This window comes from Taudactylus pleione, unplaced genomic scaffold, assembly GCF_031769625.1.
Source record: "Taudactylus pleione unplaced genomic scaffold, aTauple2 ptg000179l, whole genome shotgun sequence".
Classification (NCBI taxonomy): domain Eukaryota; kingdom Metazoa; phylum Chordata; class Amphibia; order Anura; family Myobatrachidae; genus Taudactylus; species Taudactylus pleione.
In genome coordinates, this window is record NW_028284581.1 from 29,578,618 (window position 1) to 29,598,168 (window position 19,551).

At 42.0% G+C, this 19,551-nt stretch overlaps 1 protein-coding gene across 2 annotated transcripts in view; it reads left to right on the forward strand.

The window, feature by feature from the left end:
- Window positions 1-19,551, forward strand: part of RTTN (rotatin) — a 368,340-nt gene that overhangs the window by 58,149 nt on the left and 290,640 nt on the right. For both annotated transcript variants that reach the window (XM_088475926.1, XM_088475927.1), the window contains exon 7: window positions 17,887-18,001. In XM_088475926.1, the coding sequence (XP_088332052.1) occupies window positions 17,887-18,001 (115 nt within the window). The remainder of the gene's footprint in view (window positions 1-17,886; window positions 18,002-19,551) is intronic.

Below are 19,551 nucleotides of genomic sequence, written 5' to 3' on the forward strand. Positions count from 1 at the left end.
AGATATCGGCCCTATCTATCCTCTTCCAAATGAGGTTGACTAACATTCCATGGGTCCAAACTTCCTTCCAGGGTGTTATTCGTATCCAACCACCTTACTTCCCGCCAGTCCCTCCTACACACTTAAATTTATTGCTGGGAGCATTACAGAGGGCTCCTTTTGAGCCACTTGAGTCTGGAGTTGCGATATCTCACTTTGAAAGTAGTTTTTCTTTTGGACATTTGGCCAGAACAGTGGTTCCCAAACTGTGCGCCGTGGCACCCTGGAGTGCTTTGGGACACTTGCAGGGGTGCCTCAGGGTTGGTGGTTCAGCAGCAAATCAAATTATTTATGGTCAATGTAATGTAAATATGTGGACAAACAGAAGTGCAAATCTGTCCACAGACATATAACTGAACCTAAGGATGACAGGTAAGCACAATTTATTTTACTATTTTAGTTAATTTTTTTCTGAATTTCTTAATAACAAACAAACTTAGGGGTGCTGTGAAAACAATGCTGATACTCTATGGCGCCGTGATTTAAAAAAGTTTGGGAATCACTGGGCCAGAAGTATATATAAAATAGCTGCTCTCTCCTGTAAGCCTCCACTTCTCATATTTCATTCGGACTAGGTGGTCCCAAGTTTAAAACCTTCCTTTCTCCCAAAAGTGGTCTCTGCTTCCATATTAACCAGGACATTGTTTTTTCAGCGTTCAAGCAGACTTCAGCTTCTGCTGAGGGTTCATCCCAGGAGTTTTTGGAGACTTTTTGTTCCTTACGCACTTATTTGGACTGTACTGGACATCATCTTTGAGGTATACAGATTTTTTCTTGGTGTTGATTGATGTACCAACACAAGGCTAATCAGCCTCAAAAGGTGTATGAGCGTGTGTGTGTGTGTGTGTGTGTGTGTGTGTATGTATACAGTCAGGTCCATAAATATTGGGACATTGACAGAATTTTCATATTTTGGCCTCTGTTCACCACCACAATGACCTTCAAATGAAACAAACAAGATGTGATCTAACTGCAGACTTTCACATTTAATTTGAGGGTAATTACATCCAAATCAGGTGAACGGTGTAGAAATTACAACTGTTTCTATATGTGCCTCCCACTATTTAAGGGGCCAAAAGTAATGGGACAAACTAAACAATCCTAAATCTAACTTTCACTTTTTAATACTTTGTTGCAAATCCTTTGCAGGCAATTACAGCCTGAAGTCTGGAACGCATAGACATCACCAGACGCTGGGTTTCATCCCTGGTGATGCTCTGCCAGGCCTCTACTGCAAATGTCTTCAGTTCCTGCTTGTTCTTGGGGCATTTTCCCTTCAGTTTTGTCTTCATCAAGTGAAATGCATGCTCAATCGGATTCAGGTGAGGGGATTGACTTGGCCATTGCATAACATTCCACTTTTTAGCCTTAAAAAACTCCTTGGTTGCTTATGCAGTATGCTTCGGGTCATTGTCCATCTGCACTGTGAAGTGCCGTCCAATGAGTTTTGAAGTATTTGACTGAATATGAGCATATAATATTGCCCGAAACACTTCAGAATTCATTCTGCTGCTTTTGTCAGCAGTCACATCATCAATAAATACAAGGGAACCAGTTCCATTGGCAGCCATACATGCCCACGCCATGACACTACCACCACCATGCTTCACTGATGAGGTGGTATGTTTTGGTTCATGAGCAGTTCCTTTCCTTCTCTTCTCTTCCCATCACTCTGGTACAAGTTGATCTTTGTCTCATCTGTCCATAGGATGTTGTTCCCGAACTGTAATGGCTTTTTTAGATGTTGTTTGGCAAACTCTAATCTGGTCTTCCTGTTTTTGTGGCTCACCAATGGTTTACATCTTGTGGTGAACCCTCTATATCCACTCTTGTGAAGTCTTCTCTTGATTGTTGACTTTGACACATATACATCTACCTCCTGGAGAGTGTTCTTGATTTGGCCAACTGTTGTGAAGGGGTTTTTCTTCACCAGGGAAATAATTCTTTTGTCATCCACCACAGTTGTTTTCCGTGGTCTTCCCGGTCTTTTGGTGTTGCTGAGCTCTCCGGTGCGTTCTTTCTTTTTAAGAATGTTCCAAACAGTTGATTTGGCCACACCTAATGTTTTTGCTATCTCTCTGATGGGTTTGTTTTGATTTTTCAGCCTAATGATGGCTTGCTTCACTGATAGTGACAGCTCTTTGGATCTCATATTGAGAGTTGATAGCAACTGATTCCAAATGCAAATGTCACACCTAGAATCAACTCCAGACCTTTTACCTGCTTGATTGATAATGAAATAACGAGGGAATAGCTCACACCTGTCCATGAAATAGCTTTTGAGTTGATAGTCCCATTACTTTTGGTCCCTTAAAAAGTGGGAGGCACATATTGAAACTGTTGTAATTCCTGCACAGTTTACCCGATTTGTATATAATTACCCTCAAATTAAATCTGAAAGTCTGCAGTTAAAGCACATTTTGTTTGTTTCATTTCAAAACCATTGTGGTGGTGAATAGAGGAAAAAATCTGAAAATTCTGTCAATGTCCCAATATTTATGGACCTGACTGATATATATATATATATATATGTGTTCCCTCTAGCTTGTTTTAGCTGGGCGCCGCGCCTTGCCCAATTTTAAAAGCACAAAATGCGCCCTGCCCTTTTAGTGGCAACCTGCTAAAACAGCCTGCCCTCTGCCTTCTCCACCTGCGGGCCACAGTGTCCCACATGTGGGAAAAGTTGCAATGACCGATCATCGCCGGATGAATAGACGCCGTATGCATGCGCACTGCATCTATACATCAAGAGAGGGATAGCTTGGAGGAAGCCCAGCACCTCCATAAGTGCTGGGCACACCCCCAAGTGTGACACGCTCCCTTTTTGGGAGCACCTTCGGTGCACACATACATTCCCTGGCAGCACCCCCAGCACCCTGCCCACACTCTAGCAGGAACTATTAAAAAAAATAAAATAAATATATATATATATAATATAGAGAGAGGCGGCACTCAAACGACTCCCAGCAGTGTCAACGTTTCATTGACTAATACATTTTCATCCAAAGTCCTGGGTGCCGCATCTCTCTGCATGTACACTATGTACTTGCTGCAAAGCTTAAATTACGATGAGGGCAACAGGGCAAAGTAATTACATTCTAGGGTGTTGATTTACTAAGAATCGAGTCTGGGAGAGTTTTTTTTTCAACTCGGTTAGCTACGCCGAAAGTCTGGTTATTTGAGGCTCTGGAGACTCTCAAATTTACCAAGAAGTGAGTTTAGCTGAGAGTGAGATGGCCGATGGTGAAGCAGAATGAGATTTCTCCCCGGAGTAGTAGGTTTTGCAGGAGATTACTTACGCGAGATTGCAGTGTTTTCTCTCTGCAAAACTCTCCCGAGCAAGCAGCCTGCACATATTAGTGAGATATGTGAAGGCTGCTTGTGTTCTAGCCTGTAAAAAAAAGGGTTAAAAAATAAAAATGACCTAGGGCCTCCCCCCTAATGCTTAATCAGCCCCGGTCTTGCCAGCCAGTCCTGGTTTCTAAAATAACGGGGAACAAAATGAGTATGTTTCCACCGTAATTTAGAAACCAACAGGCTGCAGGACCAGTCCTGGTTTAAATATAGGGGGAATTAAATTGTGTAGGGTACCCCCTATATATAAAACCAGCACCGGACCCAAAACGGCCGGACTGTAATGCCAAAGCATTATCAGCCCAAGCCGGGGATCTCAGGGGAAGTGGGGTCCACCCCCACCAGGAAGGGGTCTTTCCCCCCCGAAACCCCAGGCTTGGACTGAAGCCCCGGAGCTCTTACCCACACCCCTTGAGCATTGGGTACGGGGTAAATAAAGTGAAAATTAGAATGAAAGCTATTGTATTTTACAGTGGAACTACAGGTGCCAGCATGCCAGCTATTTGGCACTTGTGGAACTACAAGTACCAGCATACGGGCGGCACCTGTACCCCCACTGTAAAAGAAATAGTGACAAGTAAAGTTTATTGCATATACCTACCCACTTACACATACTTACCTATACCACTTGTCCCATGCAGAATCCATAATGACTGGGCCTGCAAAAAAGAATCTAAACTCACCTTCATCCTGGCGCTAGTCTCCGCAGCATCCCTGGGACTTGGCAAAAAAACAAATCGACTTACCCGAGCCACGGACCCGGTATCAGTACGTGTGTTGCCACACATACTGATACCTTGCGAATGCCAGCTGACGGGACTGCACAGGGTTTGCAGGGTGGTCACAGATTGGCTCCGGCTACTGACAGTTCCCATGTGGGGGGGGCCCTATGTCATTTTTTTTTTTACTTTTAAACTTTTTTTTTTCACAATTTACAGGCAGAAACATACATGGATCACAGTGATCTGTGTGCGTTTCTGCCAAACTCTCAGATCACAGGCAGGTGTATTTCCTGTAAAAACTCGTGAAATACAGTAGAGTTTTTCCATCTCATGAGAGTTTTAGAAACTCTCTGCTTGGTAAATTCCCGAATTCTATCTTTACCAGTGAAAAGGTTCTCGAGTTTTGCCGATGGGGAATTGAAGAGTTTGCCGTAGCAAAGGAGATCTCTTTCCCGAGTCTGACATTAGTGATTTTGAGAGTGGGAAAAAATGACCAAACTCTCACTTTAGTAAATTTACCCCTAAAAGTTAGTAGCGGCGTTTGCCTGTGTGTGTGTGTGTGTGTGTGTGTGTGTGTGTGTGTATATATAATATATATATGTATATATACATATCTCTCTCTCCCCCTCTTTCCCCCCCTCTCTCTCTCTCTCTCTCTCTCTTTCTCTCTCTCTCTCTCTCTCCCTCCCCCCCCATAAATTCAGATATTCTGCATTAAACCTTTGAAGCACAACTTCTGTCAGTGCCCTCCTCCACAATATCAACAGGCGGCACTCAGGCAATTGATAATGACACGGAGCCCCCCCGCAATCAAAGTCAACGTTTCAATTCATGTATGAATTATCATGGTCTGATGAAAATTCATACATGAATTGAAACATTGACTTTGATTGCTGGGGCTCCGTGTCATTATTATTATTAATTGCCTGAATGCCGCCTGTTGTCTGTATACGTGCATATTGTGGAGGATGTCTGTGTGTATATGTGTGTGTGTGTGTATATATATATATATATATATATATATATATATATATAATTGTGGCTATGTATATATATTATGCACAGTCGTGCCCTTATACTAAGGCTGAATCGAAAAAAATGGAAAGCATTTCAGAAGGTGGGGGGTGGGGGGGCATGGTGTTTAAGGGGCTACACTTCAAAAGCTATAGGAAGTGCCGAGCTGAAATTGGACGGGTCGAACTGTCGCTGGGTGCTGCATGCCAAATTTCAGGGCAAAAAAAAAATAAAGAGGATTTGAGAGTAATCTAAAGTTCCAACTGTCAGTTTTTTCTGACACTCTTTTAGGACCACTTTTCTGCTATTCTCTATGGGGGATTTTTGGGAAGGCATAACTCAGGGTAGGAGACGAATTTAGACTTGGGGTTTGTTTTATTAGGTAGCTATTGTTCCAGGGTAGGTGCTTTTGGGGTTCAGGAAATTGAGAAAGTTAGTTTTTAAACTATTACCTCACAATTGCGCCATTATAGAGATAGGAAGATTCAATTCGTTGTGCAGCCTCAGTAGGAACCTCCCAGCAGGTGCACTCACTGTGGCTTCACCTGGATGCACCAAGATGCTACCTTTTGCGGGCGTCAGCGGTGGAGCGACCATGCAATAGCAGCGGGCGGTAGTGGTTGGGACCCATCGGCAGTGCAGCCGTCAGAGATGGCGGCGGTGCAGGTGTGAGTGGCGGTGGTACGGGCTTCAGTGGGACCCAGCGGCAGCAGGGGAACCGGTGGTGGTGCGTGCATTGGAGGCGAACTTATATCTGAGAGGATCCAGTCCTTACCTGCCATTCTGCAGCGGAGCCCATTTCAAAAATGGCGCCTCAGCACCAGTTTTGAAATTCAAAGATGGCCTCCATATCTGTATTGCACAAGGAACATGTCCATTAAGGTGTCAGCCTTAATTATCAGAATTTCATTGCTTTTTTTGAGTGGCAGATATTCAGCTGTTTTCCCCTCATCTGTGCCACTATTTCTTCCTCCATCTGCACCACTCTGTTCCCCCCATCCGTGCCACTTCCCCCCACCCGCACCAATCTGTCCTCACTAATCCTTATTGTTGTGTGTTCTACCATTTGTGCTACTCTTTATTCCCTCATCCGCACCAATCTGTCTTTACACATTTGTGCTGCTGTCGTCCCGTATCCATGCCACTCTACCCTCCATTCACATCACTCTGTCCCCCCCCAAACCATGCCACTTTCTCCCCCCATCCACGCTGCTGTCTCCCCCTCATCTGCACAACTGTTTTCTACCCATCTGCATCACTTTGGCTTGCCCCCATCTGTACTGCTTCATCCCCCCCCTCCACGCCTTTCTGTCTCCTCCCCCATCGCGACCACTCTTATCCCATCTGCGCAGCTCTATCTTCTGCTCAGACCTCAGTTGCATAGACTGCATGTGTTTATTCCAATGATCACACAATTCTGTGAATTAGCAGCTCCACCATTTTGTGAGTGACCGCAATCTCACTCTGAGAGTGCTGAATCTGCAGTTAACCACAGGGTGTGATGGCATACCATATCTGTATTGTGCAAGGAACACGTCCATTAAGATGTCAGCCTTAATAATTGGAATTTCATTCCTTTTTTGAGTTAGAGTGGCAGAAATTCAGGTTTTGTGAAATTGCAGATCATGTCTAAGAAGCCTTAATGGGACATTATGAAACCGTTAAGTTTTTTTGTCTATGGAATATATATATATATATTTTGTCATATATACCGTGTTTGTGTATAAATATATATATATATATATCTCACAAGCCGCAGATGGCACTCCAGCACTTGTAAAGACAAATAACAATACACTCAACGGCGCAACATTGCAACGTTTCAGTTTATTAACTAAATCGTCATCCGGCACAAATGTACATCAATGATTCTCACCTTAAATACCAGCACCGCAATCACCCATTAAAGTGCTCTCTGCTGCACGCTGCCATCCGCGACTTCTGGCGCTCAGCCGCACCTGCCAATGACATCAGCGGGGCCCGACCAGCCCCACAAGTGACAATAACAAACAGCACTGGCTGGATCGCAGGTGCACAACAGCCCCACATCCCGGTGTCCAGTAGAGCAACAGATCAAAAACCATAGTGAAGTGTGGAACATACATGACTGGGAGGTTGGTTCTGCCTGAACCGCCGGTTGTAGATAATGATCTAGATCTTCTGCATCTTTATAGTACAAAGATCCCCTTGCCGAGATGATGGGGCATCCTGGATGCTGCTCCAAGCTTTTATGGATTTAGGGGATAGTATACAAGACTGGAACCCAAGGCCAGTCTTCCTGGAGGGCTTTAGACACTGGGGAGAAGAGTTGGTTGTCACCTACAGCATGATTGAGTAAATCATGTAATTCTTTTTTGAAAGGAATGTTGGGGTCAGCTGGTAATTTTCCTGTAAACAGCAACATCTGCTAGCTGTGAATAGATTTCATTCTTGTATGCTGATAGATCCTTGACCACTATTCCCCTACCTTTTTTCTGCTTGGTGGATAACTAGATCAGTGTATTTACTCAAATCTCCGAGAGCTGCCCTCTCCTCTTTAGAGCGATTTTGGATGGGGACCTGTGTCTGAAGAAATTATTCTCTCCACTGTAGTGTTCAATACATTGTATGGAGGAGTTATTGGACACTGGATTGAAAGCATAAGCAGGGCAAATAGATAGGAGGCCATCAAAACTTATTTGAGTCTGGTTGTCGCCAAAGTGCTCCTTCAGCCTTAAATACCACCACCGCAATCATCCATGAATGTGCTCTCTGCTGCACGCTGCCACCCGCGACTTCCGGCGCTCAGCCGTGCCAACCAATGACGTCAACGGGGTCCCGACCGGCTCATAGCAACATCAAGTGACCATAGCAAACAACACTGGCTGGACCGCAGGTGCACGGCAGCACCACATCCCGGTGTCCAGTCTATTAAACCGAGTGCTATCCACCTTCCACTGAAATTTATCATAGTGAGAGGTGGGCACAAAAACACTTTGTTCAATACTCTAACCTCAGCTTCTGTGAGGGCCCTAGAGGACAGGTTAAATACTAAGGGGCCGATTCAGACCCAGATGCTAAGCTGCGCCCTCTCGCAGCCGTCAGGGGGCGGATATTCAAATGCTGCAGTCAAACAGCCAGGCTAAAGGACGCCCTCAATGTCTTAGAGAGTGAGAGCAGAGTGAACGCTCACCGGTGTAATGACGCCCACGTTTATTTCTTAGCGGACGTCATCTCCTGAAAGTGTATGATTATTCAGTAACATCGAGAGCCATCTTAATGACGCCCGCTTTTATTTCTTAGCACACGTCATCTCCAGGAAGTGTATGATTATTCAGTAACATCGAGAGCCATCAGAGCCGCTCGCAGCCCTTAAGGTAGACCCTACCCCGCCGCAAACACTGCGATCACTGCAGGCTGAAATACAACCAGGTGACATGTACAATGACGCTGACATGCTAATTATGCACACCCAAAGAATGCCGTTTTGATGCTCAGACATGCCTGCGTTCACACATCCACTCCCCCATTTTACCGGACCTTCCCCTGTTACCACAAACAAACTGCACCATCTGTCACTCAAATAGTGAGCGAATGTGGCTTAGCGTCCCGGTCTGAATCTGCCCATAAGTTCTCTTGCCTCTTCCACCTCTTTTGCCTCTTCCACTGCTTACTTCGCCTAGCGGCTTGTGTTTTATGGGGTCCCGCTGAGTGCGGGTAATAACCCCTGAAGGGGGTTTCTGTGAAGATGAACTGACTCCCTTCGCACATTCTGTATCACTAGTTGAAAAATCAGTGGCCCCAGAGGTCTCGGTGTCAAACACCAGCCTTCAATCTCTCCACCGTTTTTCGGGTTAGGTTTGTTTGAGGTGTTCGTGGCCCAATTTTATACTTTGCACTCACTGTAGTCGCGATTTACTCGCTCCAGTTTCTCCCGCTTAAATTTAATTAGCTCCTTTCTGTAGGAGTCCACTTGGGCTTGTCATTTTTCTAACCAATTAGTAGATAGATGTTTTAAGTGGGCAAGTTCAAAAGCAGTGATGTTATCGTTTACAGCTTTCAGCTCTCTAGCTGATTCCTCAATGACTAGGAGGATAAGGTCAAAACTACATTTATTTAGTACGGCCACCCATTTCCTGCAGAATTTCTGATTTATATTTCCTAGCGTAGGAATGTTTTTAACTCTAAATCCTCATGGGATTTTCTTATCTCGTAAGTAGTTTGAGGGTGACCCCGTGCAGAAAAAAATCCACTTTCCCTCTTTCTCAATTTCAACAGCTGGTGATACCATTGGTCATTAGGCTCATCTCCACCAGAGGTAAATAAGTTTTCCTTAAATAATATGCTTTCAGCCTCTATATTAGAAAAAGTCAGTCTCACCTATTGGGAACTTTACATTCAACAGGCCATTTTTGTCTATGTTGGAAGATTGTGTCGATATGTCCCAGTCTACAGGTACAACTAAGAGTCACTTCATTGATGAAACATTATAGGTGGCGGCAAACAATAGTTCACATATAAAGATAGGGTGCCTTGTTAAGGAAATCGAAACAATATATGATAGAGATCCAATACACAAAGTCTTTGAACCGGCACTCACCCTTCCCCAGACTAGGCGCAGGTGCCCAACCGAATATAGATAAAAATCACAAGCAGCAGGTGGCACTCCAGGACTTGTATAGACAAACAACAATACACTACAAGGCACGACTTTGTAACGTTTCGGTTTATTAACTAAAAGGTCATCAGGCACAAATGTACATCAATGATTCTCACTTTAAATACCATCAACGCAATCATCCATGAAAGTGCTCTCTGCTGCACGCTGCCATCCGCGACATCCGGCGCTCATCCGTGCCAACCAATGATGTCAACGGGGGCGGACCAGTCCATAGCAACCTCAAGTGATCATAACAACCAACACTGCCTGGACCGCAGGTGCACGGCTGCACCACATCCTGGCGTCCAGTAGCGCAACAGATCTAAAACCATAGCGAAGTGTGGAACATACATGACATAGAGGTAAACACACTCTGCAGAGCAAATATACTCTGTGGAGATATGCACTGTGGTAAAAGACATGATAGACATAAAAATAATACTACATACCTCTAAATAAGGTATCAACATCTGTCCAGCTTACAGGATAAACGCTGGAGGCTATGTGAATGCAGTATCTATGGCTCACAGTAGAGCATGCTGTAGAACAGAGAGAAAAGAGGGGTATGTTAGGTCCTGAGTTTTAAAACTAGAGATAAATAAGAATGATAAACTACATCTTCAACAGATAGCATCTAAATTGTAACTCATTAGTCAGTGGGTATACAAAAGGAACCAGAATAACCCGTACTCCCATAAACATACGGAAGCAAGCATAGATACATTTTAAAAAACAATTCATTGATAATGATTCATTGAGCCCATGAGGGACAGTGTTGAGAGTGAAGATCCATCTTGCTTCTAGATGCAAGAGCGCCTTTGCTCTGTCTCCACCCCTTGCTGAGGGGGGGACGCAGTCGATAATCTTGTATTTTAGGGTTGCCAATCCATGGCAGAAATCTTTGAAATGGTGGGCCACCGGTTGATCTTGATCCTTGCCATCCAAAGCTGTCCTGATGGCAGACCGGTGTAAGGCCATCCGTTCCTTAATTTGTTGCATGGTTTTGCCCACATACACAAGGCCGCAGGGGCAACTGATGATATATATATAATATAATTTATATTTTGTGGTGAGAGGGGTGGTCTTTCACCTGCATTGCCCACATTCTAGTCGGATCAGCTCCCTCCAAGGGAGAGGAAAACAAGACCGGCACATTCTGCATCTACAATAGAAGTTTGGAACTCCGGGTTTTCTGGGCTGTACAGCTCAAAGTGGAGATATGGAACTCCGGGGTTTCCAGGTCGCCCAGAGCCAGCAGGAAGTCATCAGCATAGGAAGGGTTTAAAACTGTTACACCTGTTGCTCTTTGCCTTGATGCTGTCTAGCGGCCAGTTAGTAGGATTAAGTGTCTGTAGTGCCAGGGATCATGTGCTATGCTGGGAAAGTATGGCCGCAAGCTACTGCTGACTGCTAGGTACAAGGAATGCTGGAACCTTTTAAGTTTGTTTGCTTATTTTCTGTTATGTGCCTGTGTGTGTCCAGGCCTATGCCCATGTATGCTAAAGTGCAGTGTCTGCTGCCATTAAAAGACACTGCTTTGCCAAACACCTGTCTGTCTGAATCTTCAATTCTACACCCCGTGTTACAATATATATATATGATAATTTTTTTTTCATTCCTCGCCGGGCTTTGTCCAAATGAAAATTTCTGTTGAATGCCACGTGTACCGTGGATTTCGGTATCACGCATATCCGCTGTAATAGAAAATTGGTTGCAATACCTGCGTACATTTTTGCTTTGAAATCCTTGCGGGAAATTTAATATGCCATGTGGACCGAGGCTGGGAAACGGAATCAGTAAGATTTACAGCTGAACCTAAGTCCGGCGGTTCAAAGCCGGAAGACTGGAAGTGAAGATCCCCACGGGGTAAGTAAATTAACTAACCCTAACCCCTTCCCCCTAACCCTAACCTCCCCCCCCCCCTAGTGCCTATCCCTAACCCCCCCCTCCCTGCAGCCTAAACCTAACCCTCCCGGGGGTGCCTAATACTAACCCCCCCTACCCCTAGCCTAACCCTCCCGGGGGGGTACCTAACCCTAAGTCCCCCCCAGAAGCCCCTAACCTAACCCTCCCCTCCTGCTATCCGCGCCCGACTTAACTTTGTTCGGTATGCCGGGCATCGGGCTCCCGGCATAGGGATAATGATAGACTTCGGGATTTCGACGACTATCATTAGACCTCTGCCGGGATTTGACAGTTGGGAAGCCGGCGGTCGGCATTTCGACCATCGGCTTCCTGACTACAAACCCTTGGAAACACTGAGAAATGCCAATATAGACTGGTGCAAACGACTTCATACTTTTCTTATGTACTTTGTATGTTCGTTGAGCAGTATGTAGGTTGTAATTTTTTTCCCAATATTTCTTTTATGTTTCTGTGAAAATTTTGTACACCAGGCACAATAATTTATAAAATAGCAATATGAAACGGTTGATGGTGAATCTGTAATTGGGAATGAACAGACTGTACAAAGTTGAGGATTGCAGGTTATTATTATACGCAGATTCTACAAATGGAGAACCCAAAAATATACTGGTAGGTTAATTTGCTCCCCACAAAAATGAACCCTAGTATATGTGTGTGTTTGAGCATTCGGTAGGGAATGTAGACTGTAATCTCCACTGGGGCAGGGACTGATGTGAATGGCCAAATATTCTCTGTAAAGCGCTCCAGAATATGTGTGCGCTATATAAATAACTGGAAATAATTAAACATAAATAATATTTTGGCCAGTTGCTGAAAACAGTTATAGTTGGGAGGTATTGCTCTGAACAGCTATAGTTGGGAGGTATTGCTCTGAACATTGTTTTATCCTCTATCCGAGAGTTATAAGCAGAAGATATTTTCAATTGGGCATAAGTGATATGTAAACAAAAAAGAAGAATGTTCCTATGCGCTCCAAATGGGATTTTCTATTATAGAATGTCCATAAAACAATAGAGTCCATAAAGATGTTTTTATATATAAGACACTGTAATGTCACTGTTCAAAGAAATCCGCTGATAGATATGGGTGGCAAAGTATCCACCTATAAAAATATGTGTATCCAAAAAGAATTATGAATTCTAAGTCACCGTAGGTCTTTTTACTCCAGTTATTTTCCTGTATATTCCTTAGAAGTGGCTTCTCTTTAGCGTAGTTGGATGCTATATAAACCTAGTCACTCCAGTTTTATGTACACCTTGATAAAGACCTATATACTATGGTTGAAACGCGTTGGTGATTATATTCTGGGAGCGCACTCTGACCAGGAAGGCAACGCTCTATAGGGGGAGCACAGTAATACCCCTATATGTGTTATACGTGTACCTTTCTCAAAAGGTCACTAAAGGTACGCTTCCATTTGTCTATTTTATATATTCCAATAAAATTTAAATGATTTTATGCTATAGTGGCAATTCTCCTTCTTATCTTACATCCAACTACGCTAAAGAGAAGCCACTTCTAAGGAATATACAGGAAAATAACTGGAGTAAAAAGACCTACGGTGACTTAGAATTCATAATTCTTTTTGGATACACATATTTTTATAGGTGGATACTTTGCCACCCATATCTATCAGCGGATTTCTTTGAACAGTGACATTACAGTGTCTTATATATAAAAACATCTTTATGGACTCTATTGTTTTATGGACATTCTATAATAGAAAATCCCATTTGGAGCGCATAGGAACATGCTGATTTTAGGGGTGATCTGTGATAATCACCATAGTTCTAGTGCTGCACCATTTAATTTGGATCGCAATTGTTTAAATCTTTTTTTGTTTGCATAAGTGATATGTAAATTGTGTGACAAAAGATAATGGTTTTGGTACAGTCATGTAATCTATAAATATGATTAATGAAGAGACGAGCAGTCTGAGATGCTCTGGCTGTCTTAGCAAGTGGAATGAAATGCACCATCTTGGTGAAACAATCAGCAATAACTAAGATAGTGCTAAATATCTTAGATGGGGGGATAAGTCTGTGATAAAACTAAAGAGATATTCTTCCATGTACTAGAAGGCACTGGCAAAGAGATTTAACAGATAAATATCTTCAAATTGTTGTCCTCCTTAAGCCAGCAATTTGCTTTTAACAGGGACCTATATCATCCATGAAGCCTCTGCTATGTGTTTCCTTAAAGCAGGGATGGGGAGCCTCAGGCCAGGGGGCCGTATAAGGCCGGCTGAATCATTTGGTCTGGCCCTTGGAGCTTTTTCCTGCTAGCCTCACCTGGCTAGCAGGGTGCCTAAAATGGCACCCTGCAGCCAGAATCTATGCAGCAGTACCGCTTGAAGCGTCCTTAGGACACTTCAGACGGTCACACCGCTGCCCTTACAGGTCCCCGGAGCATTTTCAGGATGCTACAGGCATTGATGTAATCACCGCCGATTGTGGCCCCCCCCCAGTGTGACGGCACATGGAGGCGGCTTGGCCTGCATCAGGGTCATGAATAATGTATATATCAAAATGGCCCTCGGCAGAAAAAAAGTTCGTGCTGGGGTGTAAGGACTAATAAAACTTTATTTTGTGGTAAAATATTGAAACAAGTAAAGTCCATCGAGCTTGTCGAGCATTCAGTCACATATCTTGCTTGACTTATTCAAGGTTCTAGTGGTCGATATAGATAAATATTGGATAAGAAATGCCATCCAGAAGATGTTTGCCCTATCTTCAGGACTAATAAGATTACTAATAGTTAACAATCACTGATGAAACAGTTTTGTTTGGCTGTACTGTAACTTGTTTCATGTCAAATACATCAACATAATCTTGTCACCACTTTGTTATACTATCATTCGATGACACAAGAGATAGACATTGAGAAGATTTGATACACTGGTTAAGACAGTAATCAAAAGAGAAGGTGAGCCAATATGAGATTTATGTTTACTGAGCAAAGATATTCCAAGGACTATAGGACACTTGGGTGACTGTACAACATCCAAAAATCAAAGTTTCACAGTGACCTTGAACAGTTCTAACAGACATTGGTATAGTCGCTTTATTAACTGGACTGGAAACAATAGGGGAGCAATCAACCATGTCTAATGGTATATGTCTTTATGTACAGTAGGTATTTGACATTGTTATACAAGCCTTTTATGTAACAGATCATAGACCTCGATTTACCAATGCTAAGTATGAGTTGTATTATTTCTAAACTAAATGCTTGTAATGAAATGTAACATTGTGGTAAACATTCAATCAAGTTTACGAGTGTATTTGCATGCAAAATACTACATTCTACAGTGTCTGCGGCTATGACACTAACGTAGAATTTTGCATGCTGATACAGCCACAGTCGCACACAGAATATAGGCATGCCGCGTCCTTTTCACACTGCTTTGCAATAAGATGCAATTGAAGGTGAAAAGATGGACGATAAGACGCTTGGTGCTACCTAGTCACACCACGGCATGGCCGTGACTTCCCATGAATTTGACGTTTCAGACAGTGACAGCATTATTTGAGGTGCGGCTATTAAATATTGAGCATGATGCTATAATTTATGTTTCATTTTTTTAAGTACATTTTAACTCCATTTCTCTTCTATGTATTCCCCTTCTGCATCCACACAACGCTGCATTCTTATTTTCCATTGGTCAAAGCCGTGCTTTAGCCCAATATCTGTCAGCTGTCTCAACAGCTCCATCGTTTTCATCTTTACCTCAGTAACTGATGCAAAACTGGTTCCCTTGAGTACAGATTTGACTGTAGGGAACATAAGTCACACGATGCTAGGTCTGGCAAGTGTGGAGGGTGTTCTAGCACTGCAATCTGTTTTTCAGTTAAAAACTGCTTCGCAGAGAGAGCTGTGTGGCACGTGTCCTGATGGAGGATGAAACCATTTCTCAAAAACTCTGCCCTCTTTCTTCTGATTATTTCCCGCAAAGTTGCTAGAACATTTTTGTAGTGATGTTGATTCATTAGTTGACGTTCAATTCGAACAATTTTCTTAATTTTTCCCCCCATTTTTTTATGTTTTTAATGTGCAAGGCCTTCCAGGACATTCATCATCTTTGATATCCTCAAGACCACTAAATCTTTTGTGCCACTCACGTGCACATGACCTACATTCTGCCCCGGTTAGCATACGGAAAGATTCGGGTGGCTTTTTCTTCAATTTAACTAATGATTTTAAGTTCACAAGTTGCTCTGCTTTTGAGCTAAGCATTTTTATGATGCATGGAAAAAACACAACTTCTTTGAATGCTGTGTGGCAGCAAACTCTGTGCGAGAGGGGTGAAACTTACAGAACAGTTTTGGGATAGGGCAATATTCCCCCACTCCCTTTTAACATGCAGTATGGTTTATTTTTTTACGAATACAGTCTCATTATTTAATAGCAACACCTCGTATGTGGAGGCAAAGCTCTCTGAAGCAGCTTAGAACATACTACCAGGGCCGTAACTAGGGTGGTGCGACCTGTTTGGACTTGTCAATTTCCAGTTTAATTATCATTCTAAAGGGGCCTATCCATTAGCATATCTTTCTCTACGATGAAAGACAAAAGATCCCTTGAAAATGCCTGGGGCTGCGGTGACAGATATCTGTCATGTATATGACAGATTTTTGCGAACGATGAACGATATTGCATGACATCATTCAGGGAGTGGATTTTTTTTAATGTTTCTATTAATTTTCATTAAAAATATCGTTCGTCGTTTACCGCTTATAAACTGACAGATATTTCTAATATCTGTCAGCGATAAGCGATAATTGACCAACATGTTGGAGAGACGAAAGACACAATTTGTCGGCCGCGGGTGTGCGCATCTGTCATCGTTCAGGGCCTATCCATGACAGATAAATTGAACGATATATCGTTCGTCGTTCAAATTTATCTGCTAATGGATAGGCCCCTTAACTTATAGCTTTCACTTCTTTTATCTCCAGCATCTCCTGGCCTCCTATCTCTTCCCTGGCCCTTCCCCATGAGACCATGACCCTTTTTCGGGTGCACTATCTTATGTCCCTATTTGAAAAATGGGTACCAATGCTCTTGCACAGGTCACCAAAAAGTCTAGTTATGGCTCTGCATATTACTGTAACAATGAAAGTGTGCAATGCAAAGGCACATGTGCAAGATGCATAATTTTAAACATAGTTGCCATGGTAGTGGCATGAATGAATCATAGATTGCCATGCATAAAGACCATGAGATTTGCAATGTCTCAAGTGTGTTGAAAATGGGCCACATAACTACTAATGGCTAGAAGTTATTTATGTAGTATAAATAACTTCCAGTCACTAGTAGTTCTGTGTTTTGAAAGAGACATTTTGGAAAAAGGGCTGACAGTAGCCAACATAACTTGTGGAAAGTAATGGGTAAGCTATAGTCAGACATCTGACAGATTAGTTATGTGGTGTTTAAAATGACTTGATAGAACACACAGCTCATTTTGCCTTGTTACTAAGGGATCATAGCCTCCAACACACTGACTCTCATGACACTACAAGTCAAGAAGATATCATTACTGTAGGCAAATGACCTCCTGCTAATCAACTGCATACTAGAGGATTGGAAAAATACCTGGTTGGAGGGGATGATGATGGTTTATCGGCTTCAGGACTTCACTCTTCATCTTCTCAGCATGTTCTGGGGCTGGCACTATCGCTGGCTGAGGTATGTGCTGTGAAACATCCTTTGGTCTGTCCGTTATGTAACTTAAAGCCTAAAGGATACTTTACTGCACATGAGCCGGAAATATTATATTCACCAAGGGCATGCTCAGAAGAACAGAGCAGGGGTCATTATTGTGGATGGACCAGCATTGTCCCCATGGCACCTGCATGTTTTGGTTTTTCCATAGTGGTTCAACAACGTCTTAAATTAAACACCCCAATATTCTTGAAATCGGGTGTCTTAGGAAGCTTGAGGACTAGAGCTGTCATCAATTTAAGCTGATATATGGGGGGTTGATGTTTTTATGACACACCACTTTTAAGAGTACATTCTCAGGCAAATACATGGCATTGAGTTTTTATTGTTCTGTTATTAACATTAATTGTTCGATGTTTTGCTGTTTTGTTTTCTTTGTGTTTGTGTTTTTCTTCACGTTATATACTTTTGTTTTGAAGGTTGCCATTCTGTTTGTATGTTACCTTTCTAATTTATTACTAATTTTAGCTCGCTGAAGAGCAAAAACCACAGCTTAATTTGGAGAAGTTGCCAGCTACTACAGGATGTTGTTATGGAAGATTTTCCGGCTGAAATCTTTCTTCAAAGACCAAAGATAGTGAAGGTTAGCCAATTTTTTTTTTCTGTTTATATGTTTTAAAAGGCATATATTTTACTGAAGTTCTAGCTGGTAGCTGTGTTTGAATTTTTTTCACAAATAATAAGGATACTGGAAGTTGTGGCCTATATAAAGTCTCTGTTACAACTAGTATGAATTACTTGTAATAGCCAATGCAATAAGCAGTATAGCTGAACATATAGGATCCCGTATTTAAGTGAATATTATATTTATTTAGCTTTTTATTTATTACTGAGGCCATGCCCCTAGAAATATTACTAATGTACACTTTTGTTGGCAATACAATGCAATGAAATTACAGATGTGTTCTGCTTTGACAGAGGCTAAAAGAACACTCACAATTGTAATATACTGTGCTGGTTTAAATCACGTGCTGCTTCAAGTAAAATATCAAGAAATGGTTTCAGTAAAAATGCATCTATAAAAACTTATGATTAACAAAATATAAATTGTATATTCAATATATCATTATATATTTGAATAATGCAAAACAGTTTTTCTATATACAGTATAGAGTAAGAGACCAATTCACTTATATTAATGGCAATACTTACCTAATACAGTAGGTTAGTACCCGCTTAAGGTGTCATTAAAGTGAAAAGAAATTTGTGTTTAATATAACCAACGATCAACTGGAAGTCCAAAGGACCTAATTGCTTTAGGAAAGTATCCAAATAGATAGCAATATACAGTCCCAGTTCGCATATCGAACATTAGATAGCTTCTGTCAATTCTCTGGTGCAATATTACAAGCATTCACCTCTGCTCATCAAGTGCCAGCACTTTTGACCAGAATAGCCCTCGTTCAGAAAAAAATGGTCCACAAAACAATATCCTACTAGAATTACAGTATTGTATTAATTGATTCCACCAGCTGAATTCTTCCAAAAGTGGCAAAAACATTTTTTGGATACATTTTTTACACAAGACAAATAATAAATTATTTTCGTACTGTCAACCTGTCCAATGAGTAATACATAGACCAGTACATAAGCCACATAATGGATGTGCTATCAGTTACGCATGCCTGAGAGAATTCTAGCTTTTGATATGTTAATGTGAACATTAATCTTAAATAACAATGGCAGTGTTTGTAGAGGTTTGTCTATTTTCCTAATTATTCCATCACATAAATGATCTGGGAAATTGAACCATGGTGGTGTTGCCTATTTTACATTGACGTTGACGATATTGATATAAATTTTAAATAAAAGTCTGGATATATTGAAAACTAAAAATGGCAAAATACTATCTTTCTTTTAAGCAAATAACAAAATTGTGTGTATGTGTGCCACAACATGTACATTGCTCCAATTACCTCTGGCCATGCCACTGTCAAAAAGTATGTTAGCTGGGAGAGTTAATGTAGCACAATTTGACATATTTACTATAATTAAACAAATGGTGTATATTGTGTAACAGAAAGTAGATTCAACCAATAGATATAAAATATTTTTTGTCGATCAACCATTACCTTAAAACCTCTGACAAGTGAAGTGAACAACATTGATTATCTTGTAACAATGGCACCTGTC